Below are 17,383 nucleotides of genomic sequence, written 5' to 3'. Positions count from 1 at the left end.
ACTCGGAATGAAGTCCTCTTTCCGATTCTACAATACAAAATGGGGGTTTCCGTTTAAAATTTCACAGTTGCCTCCCTCCCCACCCCCAGGGGCGGAGATGGGGAATCAAGTGTGATGATATTGAATAGCTTTCTTTCACTTATTAAACACGTATTTTTTAGTTTTCCGTTTCGATGTGTATTTCTCACGATATATGTCCGTTCCGGGACTTTTGAACCACCCGGTATATGAATCAGTTATTTTCCAATACCCTGCAATTTTGATTTTTTTTAAAAAAAATACTCTTTTTTTCCCCATCTCCTAAACATTTTCTTTCCACTAGGGAAATTTTCCGTAATGTAGCAACACTGCATATGAATTTAGATTAACACGCATAGTATATATAGGTATAAAAGTTTTATTCGTGCAAAGTTGTGGACAGTACAGTCAGCCGTATCTGTAGGAGAGCGAGGCATCGATGAGGAGCAGGAAGCCTGAGAACATGCACAGGATGGTAGTGGAGAGAAGGTGGATTAGAGTCCCGTACCCTCCCTCACCCTCTGCGAAAGCCACGTCGAACTTGTCGGGGAAGTTGTACATCTTTGCGCTGATCCCTCCGCTCCCTAGGAAGAGGGCGCCGTGGACTAAGTTCAGTACAGCCATCTGGAGGGAAAGAAATGCACGATTTTCAAAAACTACGAGGGAAAATCCGAAAATAAGTCCCCCCCACTCCCCAGTTTTGCCAGGGAAATCGTACAGCAATGGGGGAAACCAGGCCGTGTTGGAACACAACACACACCAGTGGGTGAACTACGACCGCGATTCAACAGATGGCGTGAGCGTAGTGCGTGCAAACGACGGGAGGTGCGCCTCTGTCGTGGCCCGGCAGATATGGAGAGAAGGTTCTTTGGGACTCCCATGGTGTTTTGTTGCTGGACTTTTTGAAACAAGGAACCATCAACGCTGCACGTTACTGTCACGCCATGTCCAAATTGAAACAGGCTATTCGGCGTAGGCGGCCCGGCCTTCTCTCATCTGGCGTGCTGTTGTTGGATGACAATGCGAAACCGCACTCGGCGAGGGCTACGCAACACCATCTTGCAACCCTTGGTTGGGAGCGCCTTACCCATCCGCCGTACAGTCCCGATCTCGCGCCGATCGACTTCCATCTGTTTCCGGCTTTGAAGAAGGCTCTCGGAGGAAGGCGCTTTGGAAGCAAAGCTGAGGTGACACATTTCGTGCAACACTTCTTCCGTATACAGGACACTCATTTTTTCCAAGAGTGTTTTTTGAAGCTTATGAAGCGGTATGACAAATGCCTGAATGTCCGGGGTTCCTATGTGGAAAAATAAAGTAAGTATGCTATTCCTTTTCTCATTTACGTTTTTTGCTTTTCCTTCCCATCTCTGTCCACAGTCGCCAGGGGAAACTTATTTTCGGACTCTCCCCGTATATACGAGGGCCAATCAGTAACTAAACGATATTATACCTCAAAACGTTTATTCTGGTATCGCTCCCGCCACTAGACGGTCCATGGGCGTCGCCAGAAATTTTTGTAAGGGAAGGTCAGGTTATTGATCAAACTTGAGTAGGATAAGTAATAACAATAATTATGATCCTTATTATACAATATGAGCTATTATAAACTAATAGAAATAAACTAATCTTATTTCGAAAATATTATATTGTTGGAGAGACTCGTGTAGTACATCCGCCACGTGACTAAATGTCCTGCACAAACGTTTTTGTTTTTTTAATTTCATGCGGTTAGTGTTTTGAAATGAATAGTTATTCTATTTTGTTATTAACTTTTACACGCCTCGTTCTAGAAAAGCTTTAATAGTCAGGGGGAAATTGTAGTCTGCGACTTCCCACATCAAACTCTAATTTTTGGAATTTTGAAAACTGGGGAATCATTTATTCTTTGGATTAAATTGTAAAAGAGATAACTTTGCCCCTGTATTTTACACTTTTGAACTAATTTAACTTTTTTAGTAACAATACAAATAATAATATTTCTCTTTCATATAATTTGAAAAGAACCATGCCATTTTTTTGCTTTTTTTGCCTTTCACATTCTTTTTTTTTAAATAAATTTTGTGGAGCATTGTCGCACACAGAATGTACACTTCTTTTCACAAAAAGTGGCACACTTGTTTTACTTGAAGTCCAGCTTCGTGGCCCGGAAGTACAACCGAAGTAAGTGTTCGGAAAGCAGCAGTGTTTCTTACTATCAATCAATTTAACCATATGCAGGGAATTTTGTGTCTCTCTGACTCAAAGAAAAGGGCTAACGGAAAGATTAATCAACTGGATTTTCCACGTTTACAATCAAATTAATGTAAATGTGAAATATTATCTTGAAATTGAGATTTTTTAGTTGCTGCCAGGCCTCGATATTTAAAACAAGTGCTAAAATTGAAAATAATTGTGTGATAAAACACACCGTTCATGTTCTGAAAAAGAAAACCACTGAAATTAAATGAGTAAGTTGTGAGGAACATCACCAGATGTATTTTAAGATGTTCCGTCATTCACGTGTCACTCTCCTCGTTTTATACATAGATAGATATTTACAAGAGACCCACTAGATGAATGCTCGCACCTTAGAGCAATTTTCAGATGGGAATGAAAGAAAGCCTGCTCCAAATTGTAAAGTCAAGACGTGCGCAGATTGTAGATGTTGTTATCAGAAACAACAGAATTAAGCAGCAACTAAAAAAATCTCAATTTCAAGATAATATTTCACATTTACATTACTTTGATTGTAAACGTGGAAAATCCAGTTAATTAATATTTACGCTGGAATCTTTCCGTTAGCCCTTTTCTTTGAGTCAGAGAGACACAAAATTTCCTGCATATGGTTAAATTGATTGATAGTAAGCAACACTGCTGCTTTCCGAACACTTACTTCGGCTGCACTTCCGGCCACGAAGCTGGACTTCAAGTAAAACAAGTGTGCCACTTTTTGTGAACAGAAGTGTACATATAAACATGGCGTTGGGCAATTTGTCTACCATCCATCATCTTTGCCGTTTCCTGTACATAAAAGAAATGCATTGCGCAACCTACAGGAATGCCTCCAATCGGGTAACCACAACACTGGCTGATGACGTCAGCCGCTGACACAACAATGCAGCTGCCGAACGTAACAAACATGAAGTTGACCTCCCTCTTGTTCGTCATCTGGTCGCTGAACTGCATCAGAAGACCAAGGCATAGGGCACTCAATATCTGCAATGGCAAGAAACATGGACGTATTTGTATTTTGGTTACTTCACTTCAGGCCCGTATCAAAGGAGGGGCATGGGCCTCGAGCTTCGAAAATTTTTATTTTGATGCTATACTACGAAAATAACGTTGATGATTTTACAAATTTTGCAAGAATTTAGATTTTGACCTTCCACAAATGAAGGAATTGTTTCCGGAGAGAGACAGGCTCCAGAAGTCTGTAGTCTGCAATTTTCATTTTGTAGATGTTTCTCAGATGTCCCTATTTAGTTGGGACAGTCCATTAGTTTTATTCCATGTTCCCCGACTTTCTCGTCGTCTCTGCTCGGACACTACTTGCTATAAGGAAAGACACTTGCTCCATTACAGGCATTGTACTGCTTATGTAGGACATTCTGTATAATACTGTGTACATTTTTAAAATTATCTGATTTTTTTGAGTAGAAAAAACAAAATAAAAACAGTTGTTTGATGTTCAAGAAATAGGAACCCCTTGATTACTGAATGGTTTCTTCGATTACAGTGCCACTAATGTTTCACATTAATTTGAATAAAGGGGAATTTTGTATACTCTTTACATTATGGAACAAGGGTTTATCAATGACTGCAATACAAAACCAACCATATAATATACACAGTGCGGCAATTTGAAATCTGTACTGGTGCTGTAAAAACCAAACACGTCTTCATAGGTAGTTACTTACCTTGAATCATTCAAAGTAGGACCCTTCTACATCGACACATCGTAGCGTAATGCCTACTAGTGCATGGAAGGATTGCTGGAATTCGTTTTGTGTAACTCTTTTTAATATCCATGTCGTATCCTTCTTGATTGTTGGTACATCATAAAAGTAGGAACCTTTTAGTGCAGATTCGGTTTAGAAAAAGAAAATCACACGGGGCCAGATCCGATAAGTAGGGAGTGTGTGAGAACACACAGAGTTCCTTCAGGGCCAGAAAGTCCTTCACAATCATAGTCTTGTGACTTGGGGCACTGTTATGAAGCAGACGCCAGCTGCCATCAACCCAATACTTAAGCCTCACACGTGTTATTCCTTGCATCAAACATTTCAGTACCTCAACATAAAATGCAGCGGTAACAGTCTGTCTGAAATTTCAGTCTTCAGTAATGATTGTCGTCACTTTCTCAACCAATTTCGGTGTTCTCGCCGTCCTTGCTGCACGTGGAGGATCATTGTCTTCAATTGGCTCCCGTCCTTCACTAAAATGCCCGTTCCATTCAAATACACGCGTTCAGGATAAACGATTGTCCCTCTAGACTTGCTGCAACATGTGAAATGTTTCCGTGGCAGTTTTACCCAAGAGCGCACAAAACTTTGTTTGCTCTTTGTTCCATGTTGAAACCACGACGCACTTTCACGACACGTGCCCAAATTCAACAACGTCACAAGCGGCAATGTCGCTCAAGGTCAACGAGCTCTGCAGCGATTGTTCGTGAGATACCCCTAACTTGTTCGTACCACAGAACGCTTGCACAGTGGCGCCACCTACCAAGAAAAAAATCAGTCCCGATTTCAAATTGCCGCACTGTGTACATATGTGAGGGTGATTTAGCTTCCCACCTGTACCGAAAGGTCCGGTCCCTTTCCGCCACCACTAAGCAGAAGGATAAAAAACTGATCTTTCTCCAACATCAGGGTTTTTCTGGAACTGATGTTGATTCTGCCAGTGAATGGTTTAGGGTCAGTGGCGGCGATTGGGGTCCAAAACTGGGGTTGCAAGAACAGTTTACTTTCCGTTGATACATATGGTTTAGCATAGTTCAAGAGCAAGAGAGACAAGTGTGGGGAGGGGGGCAAATGCCGCCACTGCTTAGGGTTAATGAATATAATGTAAATAGGAGAATCGTTGCTAGATTTTTTGCTAGACCTCGATTCAGCCACTCTCGCCGCTGTATAGTATAATTAGCAACGAATCACGATAAACGCAGGGTGAAAAAGTGGGGTGTACAACACTGGTATCACTGATTCCACGCGCAATGCAACGTGTTCCAGTCCCTCTCGACTCGCTCTTGAGTTTATGTTCCTTTCGCGCAACAGACAGCCCAGTTGGCGGATCTGCGGTTCCAAGTTCGTCTGTTCAGTGATTGCAACCAATCAAGTACATACATGTTAATGTATGTATTATTTTGTCTATATATTACAAATGAAATATCTGTTTTGTTGCAAGTATACAGCCATGTCGGAATAGAACCCGTCTCAGCGGAACTATATTCTGTGCGAACGTTTGGGTCTACATATGCGAAAACCTGCTGCAAAAGTTAACTTGACGCGCAGCTTACTTTCACATAATTGCACCAGAGCACTTCTGCCCATACGTCTAACTGTGTGAACACTCGCTATGGTGTTGAAAATCCACATGTCGTTGAAAGAAAGCTTCAATCTAGCTCACGAATACTGAACACATGTAGTTAAGCGTAGGCAAAACGATCAATTACACTTACGTACCAACTCGATCAGTCGCAACGGCTTCACAAGTGGAGTGGGTTCAAAGTCGTCATCTTCATCCAATTGGCAAGTCATTCTTCTACAACGTCACCTTGAATATGAAAGGACTTTCTTTTATTCAAGTTATTTTACGTCGATAGTCTGCCTCTGTAGTTTATGCTACAGTGAGAATGGAAATGTATAAATGCCCTTTATACTGAGGACTATAGACCTACAGTTTATAGTAGGAATCCAACCACTTTGCAATGTGCCCCCATCAGCATTCGAACCCAGACTCTCTTGATCACAGGACAATAGCATTAGCTAGTACTGTATCACAGAAACCCACTATGATAATGTAGTTTCAAAGTCCATGAGTGAACTCATTCGGAACTCAAATCAGTCATATGTGGCACAATCCAATACATACATCAAGAAACTGGCGACATCAAAATTATTTACAGAATGAATGTTGGTAACTATAAAATAAATAATATCAGTGGTAAACACGAATGTGTGCTAGTCAGAAACAGTTGTTTTTTATTATAGCATTTCTAAAAAGTGTGTACAATAGAAGAATACTCTCATACAAGGACGCACCTAGGGTGTCTCCCTAGACAAACAACACTTTTACAGGGAGGGCAATGTTTTATTTGCATTATTTCAAAAGGAAATAACATTTATTTTACTTTACACGTGTAAAAGCCAATTCTTTTAATTTTACCACTTGCAGATTGATTTCATTAGACAACAGTTAAGTAATAGCTATGTTTTCTGTACGAGTTTTGTATATTTGAAGTTGCTTTTCTGCCTCTTCAGGTCAATTACCAGAAGGTAACAAGGGATTGAACACAATGGAGTTTTCATACTTTACCTAGGATTCGAACCTGGGATCTCTGGCTTTCTCCGTAATAATATCTCTGGGCATCCCCAACTCTGCTGTTGTCTATCAAACACGTTACATCAGTAATGTCTTATCGTCTGCGAAATCTTGCAGATCACCATTTTGCACTATCCTGTCTAGACTTAAAACAACTTTAGATGTTCAAGCTGAAGGAAATAACACCATGATCCCTCAAATATTATATTTGAAAACTTTTTCATAATTAATATATGTCTAAATAACCTCCTATTTATTTATTTACTGTTATTTGGGATTACCTCTTAGCAGTTTTTCCCATATCTATCTATGTACTGTACATAAACTTACATTTTTTGTACATTATTATTTAAAAATAATAAAAGAACAATAAAAAAAATCTACTAAAATGTTAAGCCACATTTTCTAAAGGAAGATAATATATATCCAACTGTAAGGTTAGGTTCACAAATCAAAGATTCCCAATACTGAGGAAGAGCAATTGCACAATTTATAAGAGTTTTGTAGAATGTCTCTCTTTCTTGTGTGTATCTATTACACTCAAACATGATATGGTGTATATCTTCCTTATTGCCACATGTACAGTTTGGGCTTTCTACAATCCGAATATTTTGTAAATGACTATTAGTAATTGTATGACCTGACCTAATACGATTTAGCAATACTATCACATTCCTTGTACTTTGTAAACCAGGGCCTGTTTCTATTGGAATTAGCTATCCTCTGATAATAACTGCCTGCATTTTGAAATTCACCTTTGCACCATTCCGTCCAGTTTCCCTTCAACTTTTTCTTCACCCTCGGTAGAAGGTCTGTGCACCATGTTTTCAGCTCCAGGACAGGTTGAATTACCCCAGCTTGTTTTGCATACAAATCTGCCATTTCATTTCCTAAATTTTGACAATGTGCTTTAACCCAGGTTAAATGAATTACACTGGGTAACAGGCAAAAAATCGTCCAGGGTTTCTCAGCTGAATTAGACTAATTTTGATGCCCTGAGTCCGAAAATGACCTTGGTTTTGCTCAATCAGGTCAACCTTTTGAGCTACAGCAGGGGTCGAAGTGTCCTATATTTTTTAATTACTTTCACACCACTTAATTTATATATATATTTTATAATATTATAATATAATATTTTTTAATTACTTTCACACCAATTAATTTATATATATATATTATAATAATATAATATTATTTATTACTTTCAGATGGCTTCGGCGCGACGTTCATGCAGGAATAATCCTGACGTTTTCTGCTACATCTGCGGAGAATACACGCTGTCAGCGGACAGGAAGAACATCACAAGATTCGTGAAGCACGCATACCAGGCGTACTTTAAAGTCAAGCTAGGTGACCAAGATAAGTCCTGGGCACCGCACACGGTGTGCAAGACGTGCGTGGAATACCTCAGGCGGTGGACTAAGGGCGCCAAAACTTCACTGAAGTTTGGGATTCCGATGGTTTGGAGGGAGCCGCTTGACCATGCATCGGATTGTTACTTCTGCGCCATCAATACTACTGGCATCAACCGGAAGAATCGGCACATCCTCCAGTACCCCGACCTTCCATCTGCCCGCCGTCCAGTTGCTCACTGCGAAGAAATACCTGTACCAGCGTTCCCACAGCTTCCTCACACCGACGACGAGGCCACCACTTCAGACGACGTAGGAGATACAGAACAGGAGTATGAAACACAAGATGGTCCGCAGCCCTTTTCACAATGTGAGCTGAATGATCTGGTTCGGGATCTCAGCTTGTCGAAGACTTCCTCCGAGCTGTTGGCCTCCAGACTCAAAGAGAAAAATTTACTTGGCGAGGACGCGCGTATCACTTTCTTCCGTAGAAGGCATGAGGAGTACATGGGCTACTTCTGCCAGGAGGAAGACCTCGTGTACTGCCGAGATGTCGCCGGTCTTCTTCATAAACTCGGCACTCCTACATACGATCCGACAGATTGGCGACTCTTCATTGACAGCTGCAAGCGCTCTTTGAAGTATGTGCTTGACAAAATCCAATATAAGCAGCACCAATGGATGATCTGCGTCGACTTCAAGATGGTGAACTTTCTACTAGGTCAGCAGTCCGGGTTCACGAAGTACCCATGCTTTATATGTATGTGGGACAGTCGAGACAGAGTCCAGCACTATGTAAAGAAAGAGTGGCCGGCGCGAGAGCAGTTAGTACCTGGGGCGAGAATTATCATAAACGAACCTCTTGTTGACCGGGAGAAGATATTGATCCCACCGCTACACATGAAGCTTGGGTTAATGAAACAGTTCACGCGCGCTCTGGACAAGGATGGGAGGTGCTTCAACTACATGTGCCGAGCATTTCCTCGACTGACCATTGAGAAGCTCAAGGCCGGCATTTTTGATGGCCCACAGATACGGCAGCTCATACAGTACACTGAGTTCCAAAACTCCATGAACACGCTTGAGTGCGCCGCCTGGAAATCGTTTGTGCAGGTGGTGAACAACTTCCTGGGGAACACGAAGGCACCAAACCACGCCACACTCATCAGCAGCATGATAGAGGCCTTCCAAAAACTCGGGTGTTTGATGAGTATAAAGATGCACTTCCTGTTCTCACACATGGACTGGTTTCCTGAAAACCTTGGGGCGATGAGCGACGAGCAGGGAGAAAGGTTCCATCAGGACATGCGCCAAATGGAGGAGAGGTACAGCCGGCAGCCGACGAGAAGATCGCTGAATGAAGGGAGACGGGGCACAGAGGGAAAGGGAGGGTCAGGTTCATTTGCAGAATTTAGGGGTGGTTGGGGGTGGTCGGGGAGAAGGAAGTCTTGTTTTCTTCTTGGCGGGTAATTGTCAAGCTGACGACAAGATTTCTGGCGGAAGAGCACCTCCCCCACGCGAAAGAGTGGAGTCGCCTGGCAGTACGTCACACCTCTTCTGCCAGCGCTCTTCTCGTCGGCTGCCAGCTGTACCAGGGGAGGTGGGACGCAGTCATGCTGGCGGACTACTGCTGGTCGCTGAAGAGAGACAACCCAGCAGCTGCTCACACACGGAAATCGAAGAAACGCCGATATCTGCCTTGAACTCTGAACTTTTGTGTCATGTAACGCTCATTCTTATTATATTATGATTATGCTTATCAAATTTAATGTAGTAAATAAATAATGAATTAATTTGGATACGTTGACTTTTATTTCTTGAGGGAAACGGAAAAAATTGTCAGGGGTTTATCAGCAGAAATTAGATTTTCTTACGAAAAACAGATTTTTTTGAAATTTCTGTAGAAAAAAATCCTGACCTGATTGAGCAAAACCAAGGTCATTTTCGGACTCAGGGCATCAAAATTAGTCTAATTCAGCTGAAAAACCCTAGACGATTTTCCAAATATTTTTTTTTTTGTTGCCCAGTGTTATCATTCCTCTGTTCCTTAAATTTTGTAAAGTTTTTACACAGTTTAAAATGTATGGGGAACATTTAAATAATAAATCATAATTGGACTGAATTGAATGTAATACACTTTTGGAATCCGTTAATGCTTGATAAATCGCATAAGCCTCAGCTGTAAAAATGGAAATATCTTCCGGTAAATGTATCATAATTGATTCTTTCTTCTGTACATCATAAACAGCACATCCTACATCTTGACTACTTTTTGATCCATCTGTATATATAAAAAAAAAAATCTTTCCATCTTGCCATGTAATCATATTTTGTATATTGTTCAGGAAAATAAATAGCTTTATATACACAAACAGGAAAATCTAGAATATAAATGGGTTTACACCTTACTTTCAATAATTTTTGATGATCCTCATAGTACTCATTATATAATTGCAGCCATCCTATATCTTCGCAGTTGTTAATTTTGCCTGTATCATATAATTCAACCAAGTCGAATAGAATGTCGTTAAACGGATCATTAACTTCTGACATTGTTTTTAACAGATATTTGATGGACATTTCTCTTTTCCTATAACTTAAGTTCGTTTCGCATGCTTCCATGTATACTGCAACATTGGGAGTACTCTTCATCAGTCCTAGACTCTTTCGAAGAACTTTCCTCTGCATTACTTCCAAAGGTCGAAATACACGTTCCGAAACTGTATTAAAGACGTAATAGTTTTTCTAAAAATTCATCATAGTACTGGCATGACTTCCCCATTTTGTAGTAGCCATAGAACGAAATACGTTGTAAATTACTTCTGCCATTTTCACTAACATTTTTACATGAGGTTTCCATGCTAATTTATTGTGAAATATGACGCCTAAATATTTTACTGTATTTTCTATGGGAATGTGTAACTTTTTGTGTATTGATTCACATTTTTGGGAGGTCCTTTTTTACTAAATATTATCAACTTTGATTTTTCTGACGATATATTCATACTCCTACTCTCAAGAAATGTCTTTATTTCTATTATTTTCTCTTCCATGTTGTTGATTCCATTATCTACTTCTTTAGCACTCTTGTAATCAAGGGGTCCCGGGTTCGATACCCTGTGGAGGCACATAGTGGTTTGGATCCCACTTTAAACTGAAAGTCCAGTCCCGATTAGCCTTACTATGCATAAAGTGGACTTAAAACACCAAATCAATCAAACATATATACACAAATCGTTTGCGTATTGTATAGATCCAAATCGCTGAAGACATATTCTTTGAACATCCATTAAATATATATTGAAAAGTAAAGGGTTTCCCTGTGGAAGTTCCCTTGTTATCCATCCAGGTCCCTCAATTTCATTATGAAAGTAAAAGTATAAACAACGACTTTTTAATAGTTTCCAAATTATTTTTAGATGCATATAAGGTATATTCAGATTTTGTAGAATGTTTAATGATTTATTTATATATGCCCCTTTTAATATCTAAAAAAGCAGCAATAAGACTACTTTTCCTTTTCATTGTATCATAAATTTTTGATGATAACATTGCCAAGGCATCTGTGCACCCCATGCCCTTCCTAAATCCAACTTGAAGCCTTGAAAATAATTCCTGACCCTCTATATGCCAATTTATTCTCTTTAAAATTAATTTTTCAAAATTTTTTCCCAGTACTGAAGACAAAGCTATCGGTCTATAAGATTCTCCTTTATGTGGGCTTTTGCCAGGTTTCAATATTGGTAAAATGATTTGAGTGTACCACGATTGCGGTACATTTCCTGATTTCATTATGTAGTTGTAAATTTTACAAAGATACATTATACCACATTCCGGCAAATTTTGTACCATTGAGTATGATTGTCCTCGGCTCTTATTATTATGTCTCTTATTTCATCGATCGTGATATTGGTATATAATCCTTCTGAATGTTTATCTTAGGACTAAAAGAGAGAATTTCATCAGGAGCATCTGCAGGTTCGTGTTTGTCATACTTGTTACTAGTGATGTGCCGAATCCGATTACAGATGTATGAAAATCGGCCGAAATTGACATATCCGAATCGGCAAAAATCCGATATTTAAACCTGTACAGATTATACTAGAGTTTTACCTTCTAATAAGTTTTATATTCTAGTTTTGTAAGATTTATTGAAAATTTGGTTATGATTCGTCATTATTGTAGAGTTTTTGTAATAAAATTATTGCAAACTCATTCAGAGGATCAACCTAACTATAAATCGGAAATAAAACAGTATATTGCTGAACCAGGATCTGCTGTTGTATTGGAAATTCAAAAATGAATATTCAAACCTGAAGCAAGTGCTGAGAAAATACTTGGGAATACCTGCTGCATCAGTATTCAGTGATTGAGTGTTTAGTGTTGCTGAACAGATTTGAGATAAGAGAATAAGTAGGTTACTTCCTGAAGTGCTTCCAAATGTCGTGTTTCTCAAGTTGAATCTGGCAGAACAGGAATTCATTTTGCATTTCAAGGAACTGCTTGTGTACTAATGTTTAATCTCTTGAAGAATCCATGTTCTTCTTAAAGGTTCACATAACATTTTGTAGATGCAAATGTACATTCGCATCTCTTGAGGATATATATGTATATACATATGATATGCAATAGAAATGTACATAGCAAATTTATTTTTGTCATGCTGAAAATAACTTCCCATTTCTGTTTAATAATCTTATGTATCGGAATCTGTTAAATATCGGCATCGGTATCGGTTCCAAAAATTATCGGTGAGTACATCGGCATCGGTAAATTTTCAGCTTCGTCACATCCCTACTTGTTACCTTCATAATAAATTCATCTTTCCAAGTTTCTTTGAGTGGTATTAATCGAGGGGTATGTGGTTGCGGATTGGTAGCCTACACAGTACTGATACACTATTTGTTATTTATGTCTTCACAATATTTGCCCACGATTGTCTTTTTGCACTGATATAACTTTTCTTGGCCTGAGCAATTGTACTCTTATATTTATTCCAAGTTTCCTGATTTGGTATTGCTTTATAAACTTTTGTAGCTTCGATTCTATGTATTTTAAATTTGTGGCAATCTTTACTCCACCAGTATACTAGTGGATACTTTTTTTTTTTTTTTAGAACATCCTCTTTTGCCCTTGCTCATGAGCTGTCCATAACTATACTCACAGAATCTACAAAATAATCATATGAACTCTTGTCAATATTATTTAAATCTGTATTTTTAAATAAGATTGTAAGTAACCTCCTAAATATACCTTAATATTTAAGATCTTACCGCAAGTTAGTCATTGATCAACACAAACCGGAACAATATATCGTCAACTCCTAATAACCTTGGTCAACTCAACTCAACAAAGATTTATTGAACTTACAGTTTACAGGTGACAATATCGTACATCAGAGGGGGCCACTCCGCGACTTGCACGTTATTGGCTAGAGCTTGTGACGTCACCAAGCGGACACGAGCGGAAGAAAGCTATGCGTAGAATGTAGCAGATGGCTCAGGAAACGATGTGTTTTCATGCATCTTTTGATATTATACACCAAAGCTGTTAATTTAATTTGACAACAAGAGATCAAATACGCGATAGAAGAATACACTTATTCCGAAACAATGCATAGTTTATTTTTCATACACTATATGCGTGATATCTTGTCCCTGTAGGCTATATTCCACTGCCAGCTTTTCTTTCCAGCTAACCTATTGCATTTATTTTAAATGTCTAATTATAAGTAAAGTTCTTGTTCGGGCATATTCTGATATGAATTTTTACTGAATGTCCTGGAATTTCCCTTTAATATTTTTACGCTACTTTTCAGATTCTCCAGTTGATCGCCACGGTGAGGATAAATTTGTTTTTGTTATTTAGCGTCTTCTTCCACTTTTGGCTAATCGCGACGAACAGGATGAGTGATGATTAGTTAAAATTGATGAAGGGACACTCGCAGCAGGCACGTATCCAAGGGGGAGCTTAGGCGGCTCGAGCCACCCCGAAAGTTTGCGGTTTACAATAGTTAAAATGAGGTTTTTGGTTTCTTGTGGTGTGAAATAAAACAACGTGACGATAATTTAAGGAGAGAAATAATTATCGAGTCAAGCACGTATGCAAGGTGGGAATCAGGGGACTCCAGCACCCCATTCAGGAAATTACGCTACATAAAATTAGGTTCATGGCTTCTTAAATAATGTGATGATAATTTGAGATAAATAATTTTCTAGCCAAGACACAGAATGTTCTATAACCCTGTTATTGTTAATAGCGCGCACCCAAGGTGGGATCAGGGGGCTGGAGCCCCCCCTTAACTTTTTCAGTTTACACTACATAATTTATTTTTTTTTATTTGATTTATTTCATTTTACTTCGCGTTTTGTTCCTCTTAGCTAATTTACGAAGATGGGAATTAGTGATGAAATTATGAAAATGATAAATGGACATTCACACTCAACCATGGCCGAGCGGGATTCGAACCCGGGACCCTTGGCGTCGCAGCGCGATGTACTAACCACTCAACCACAGGGTCCGGCAAAATTAGGTTTTTGTTTTCTTGAATAGTGTGCCGATAATATATAAGGAGAGAAATACTTACCAAGGCAACACGGAGAATGTTCTATAACCCTGTTGATAATATTGCATTAAAACTTTTCTTGCGCTTTCGGTGTTGTCGCAACACTATGCAAAGACTTGTCAGCATTTGGAAGCTGCAAACGTAGCGCCACACGTAGGGCGATTCATTGTAATTTTTTATTCTCTGGAAAGAGCGAGAGGGAAAGTTCTTGAATAAGAGAAGGAGTCGAACTACTGGCAACATTAACGAATCGTTTTATCTGTGGGACGTTCTAGAATATAATGAGGTTAAAATACGCGGCTTCAATTTCCAGGTTGATCTGTACAACAGAATCGGTTAATGAGAATTCAAAGGTAAGTGTGATAGTTCATACAGTCGATTAGTGATCAGTCAGTGTCTATTGGTGGCTTTATAAGATCTTTATGATTCGAAAATGAAAAGGACTAAATACCATAAAGTAACTAAGTCTACTACTAGTTCCTGTTCGGGTCCAAAGCTGAAGACATTGACGACAGCGGAACTTCAGAGTCTCAGTGTAGTGCTAGTACTGGTCGAGAGCCGAAGAGATCGAAGGTCTCTCTCTAAAGTGAATATTTAAGCAGTAACGGGTATTGGAGCGGTTAATTAAAAAAGAAATAAGCTGCACAGATCAACTGAAAATCAAAGTTTTGAGTGATGAGTTAGTTGTGCCCGGACCAAATTTTCCCAGAATTTTAGAAGAGGAGGGATATGCATACTATTTTTGGTGGTCATTCCTCATTTTGCCATCTTTTCCTCTCTTTGACGTTCATTTTTTAAGGAATACTTGGTCAAATTTGGTTATGACCTCACCAACCCTCCCTTGGGCACGTCACTGGAGATAAATGAGTAAGCATTTAATCATATTGGGAGAAGAAACACTAGATGTGTTGGGATCGGAAGGGTTTTCATTGTGAATTAATTGTTTCGAACTGTATTCGAGAAGACTTACTTTGTTTTGTGCCAATATATGAGAAGACTGCGGAAGTTGTGACAGACAATTGTAAACACTTGCGAGTGCTTAGACCTCAATATGAATAATTTGGTGGGTTTCGGCTTTTATAAGAACTGTAAACATGGGAGGACAAGACACAGTAGTGGTGTTCAGGCTCGAATCAGAGAGAAATATTCGAGAAATTTCTGCGTCCAGTTCGCAGCCCACAGTTTGAGTCTCGCTTTGTCGAGTGGATTGTCCATCCCGTGCATGTGTAACAGCTTCGTAAAAACACTCGAAGACGCCATAGATGTTTTGATGTTTGATGATAAGAAATGGACCAACACACATACTGAGATGGTTCCGGCACACAATGTTAATTCATGGAAACAGAGGAGTTGAGTGGTAAAAAATATTCCGATTTCACGTTCTGAATAATTTGGCAGCCTTGAACAGTGGCGACGATTTTGGGGATAGTTGCTCCCCATTTTTTTGCCTTCACACTATGACCTCTTTATCCTAACCCTTGTATACCAAGGGAAGAGAAAGTAAACTTTTCTTGCACCCTCCACTCCCGTTTTGAACCTAATTACCACCAATGGCCTTAAACATACAATTGTGAGGTTCTATCTATACCCCTTAAAATATGGTGTTTAGCCCCCCACGAAAGGAATTCCTGGATACGTGCCTGACTCGCAGATAACACCTATGCCCATGCTGGGACTTGAACCGGGCATTTCGGAGGCGAAATCTAAAGTCGACCACTTAACGCCCTCGGCTACCGAGCCGGCGAATGAATTAGATGATGGCTATTGTATAAAGGGTGTCTTTTCGGGAAACATTTAAATAGCAATATTTCTTCCAGGTAATATATCCTAGGAACTTCATTCTTGCGGGCTTATTAGGTTCTGGCATATGGGCCAACAATCTGTGTAGTACTCTGTACTGTTTGTGATCCACATGGATTTGTGATCATCCATTTCATCTACTCACCATTCATTTTCATCTTTGCGATTAGCCAAGGGGTAAATTATACTTGAAATAAAACAAAAGCAATACAAATACAAAACAAAAATAATAGTAATAATAATAACATTAATAATGGCATTATTATTACTAGTGGTAGTAGTGGTAGTATCAAAGACATTATTATCCTCATAAATTACGCAAAAGGTAGGTAGATGTCTGTGCTAAAGCATTTATTTGGAACAAACGATTTGAAATATTTTTTCAACACCAGAAATTTTACATTAGCTAATAATTGAAAACAAGCACACAAACTGTATTTTTGAATGGCAGAAAATGAATGATAAATGCATACCGAAGATATTTTTTTTGTACATATAACATGTATAACTTTCATATGTTTTACACATATGCAACATGGAGCGACATAAAATAAGAAAATACATATGCAAGATGCTAACACTAAATTATGTACGTATTCAAAGTTTTTTTTCATTACACATATACAAGACATATTATTTAAATACATCACATTACAAAAAACAATTATATTCCGAGCGAAGCGAGAAAGTAAATTTTTTGATCCAATTTTTGCAATTTAAAACAATATTGATTTAATAAGGAACAAATAATATCACATGGCGCCAAGGCATTCTCTCTTTCACATTTTTTAAAAATTAGATTATTTGGCGCCCATGGCCGACTCCCGACGCCCCCTAGCTACGTCTCTGAACTTGACGAGACTGAGAAAAGGTGGCACTGCAAGCAAAGCGAGCAAGAAAAATTTACGAAATGTATTTTTATTTGTATAAAATTTGAAATAGAAGGGGACAATTTCTCCTCTGTGCCCCCTGCAGGTGCCTTTGGCCATCAATGTTTGCCCCCCCCCCCCCTTAGAATTGACTTCCGTCGAAGGTTGGGGGACAATGCCCCTGCCCTCCCCTGAGGTTGCACCACTGAGTAAGTCCGAAATTTGGAGGAACAAATTGAATCAATCCTGCTGCAGCAACT

The 17,383-nt window shown here is 39.2% G+C and overlaps 2 protein-coding genes across 2 annotated transcripts in view; one reads left to right on the top strand and one right to left on the bottom strand.

Annotated features, from left to right (window-relative positions):
* Positions 1-17,383, top strand: part of Adsl (adenylosuccinate lyase) — a 521,028-nt gene that overhangs the window by 196,409 nt on the left and 307,236 nt on the right. The gene's annotated exons all lie outside the window — the stretch shown is intronic.
* On the bottom strand, positions 427-13,273 carry LOC145978407 (uncharacterized). The gene is made up of 4 exons (XM_083111026.1): positions 13,163-13,273; positions 5,679-5,769; positions 3,052-3,213; positions 427-642 (listed from the first exon to the last, which is right to left on the bottom strand). The coding sequence occupies exons 2-4, from the start codon at positions 5,751-5,753 to the stop codon at positions 427-429; spliced, it is 453 nt and encodes a 150-aa protein (XP_082967152.1). The 5' UTR covers positions 5,754-5,769; positions 13,163-13,273.

Source organism: Lepisma saccharinum, chromosome 24 (genome assembly GCF_977018435.1).
Source record: "Lepisma saccharinum chromosome 24, izLepSacc3.1, whole genome shotgun sequence".
Lineage (NCBI taxonomy): Eukaryota > Metazoa > Arthropoda > Insecta > Zygentoma > Lepismatidae > Lepisma > Lepisma saccharinum.
The sequence above is the reverse complement of the archived record's forward strand: the minus strand, read 5'-3'. Positions and strand labels throughout refer to the sequence as shown.

Bases quoted from the DNA above. Each gene is read 5' to 3' on its own strand.
- LOC145978407 (XM_083111026.1), bottom strand. From the start codon at position 5,753: ATGACTTGCCAATTGGATGAAGATGACGACTTTGAACCCACTCCACTT. The intron at 3,214-5,678 runs GTACGTAAGTGT...TTGCCATTGCAG, and splicing joins CGTTGCGACTGATCGAGTTG to ATATTGAGTGCCCTATGCCT. The intron at 643-3,051 runs GTAGGTTGCGCA...CTTTCCCTCCAG, and splicing joins ACCCGATTGGAGGCATTCCT to ATGGCTGTACTGAACTTAGT.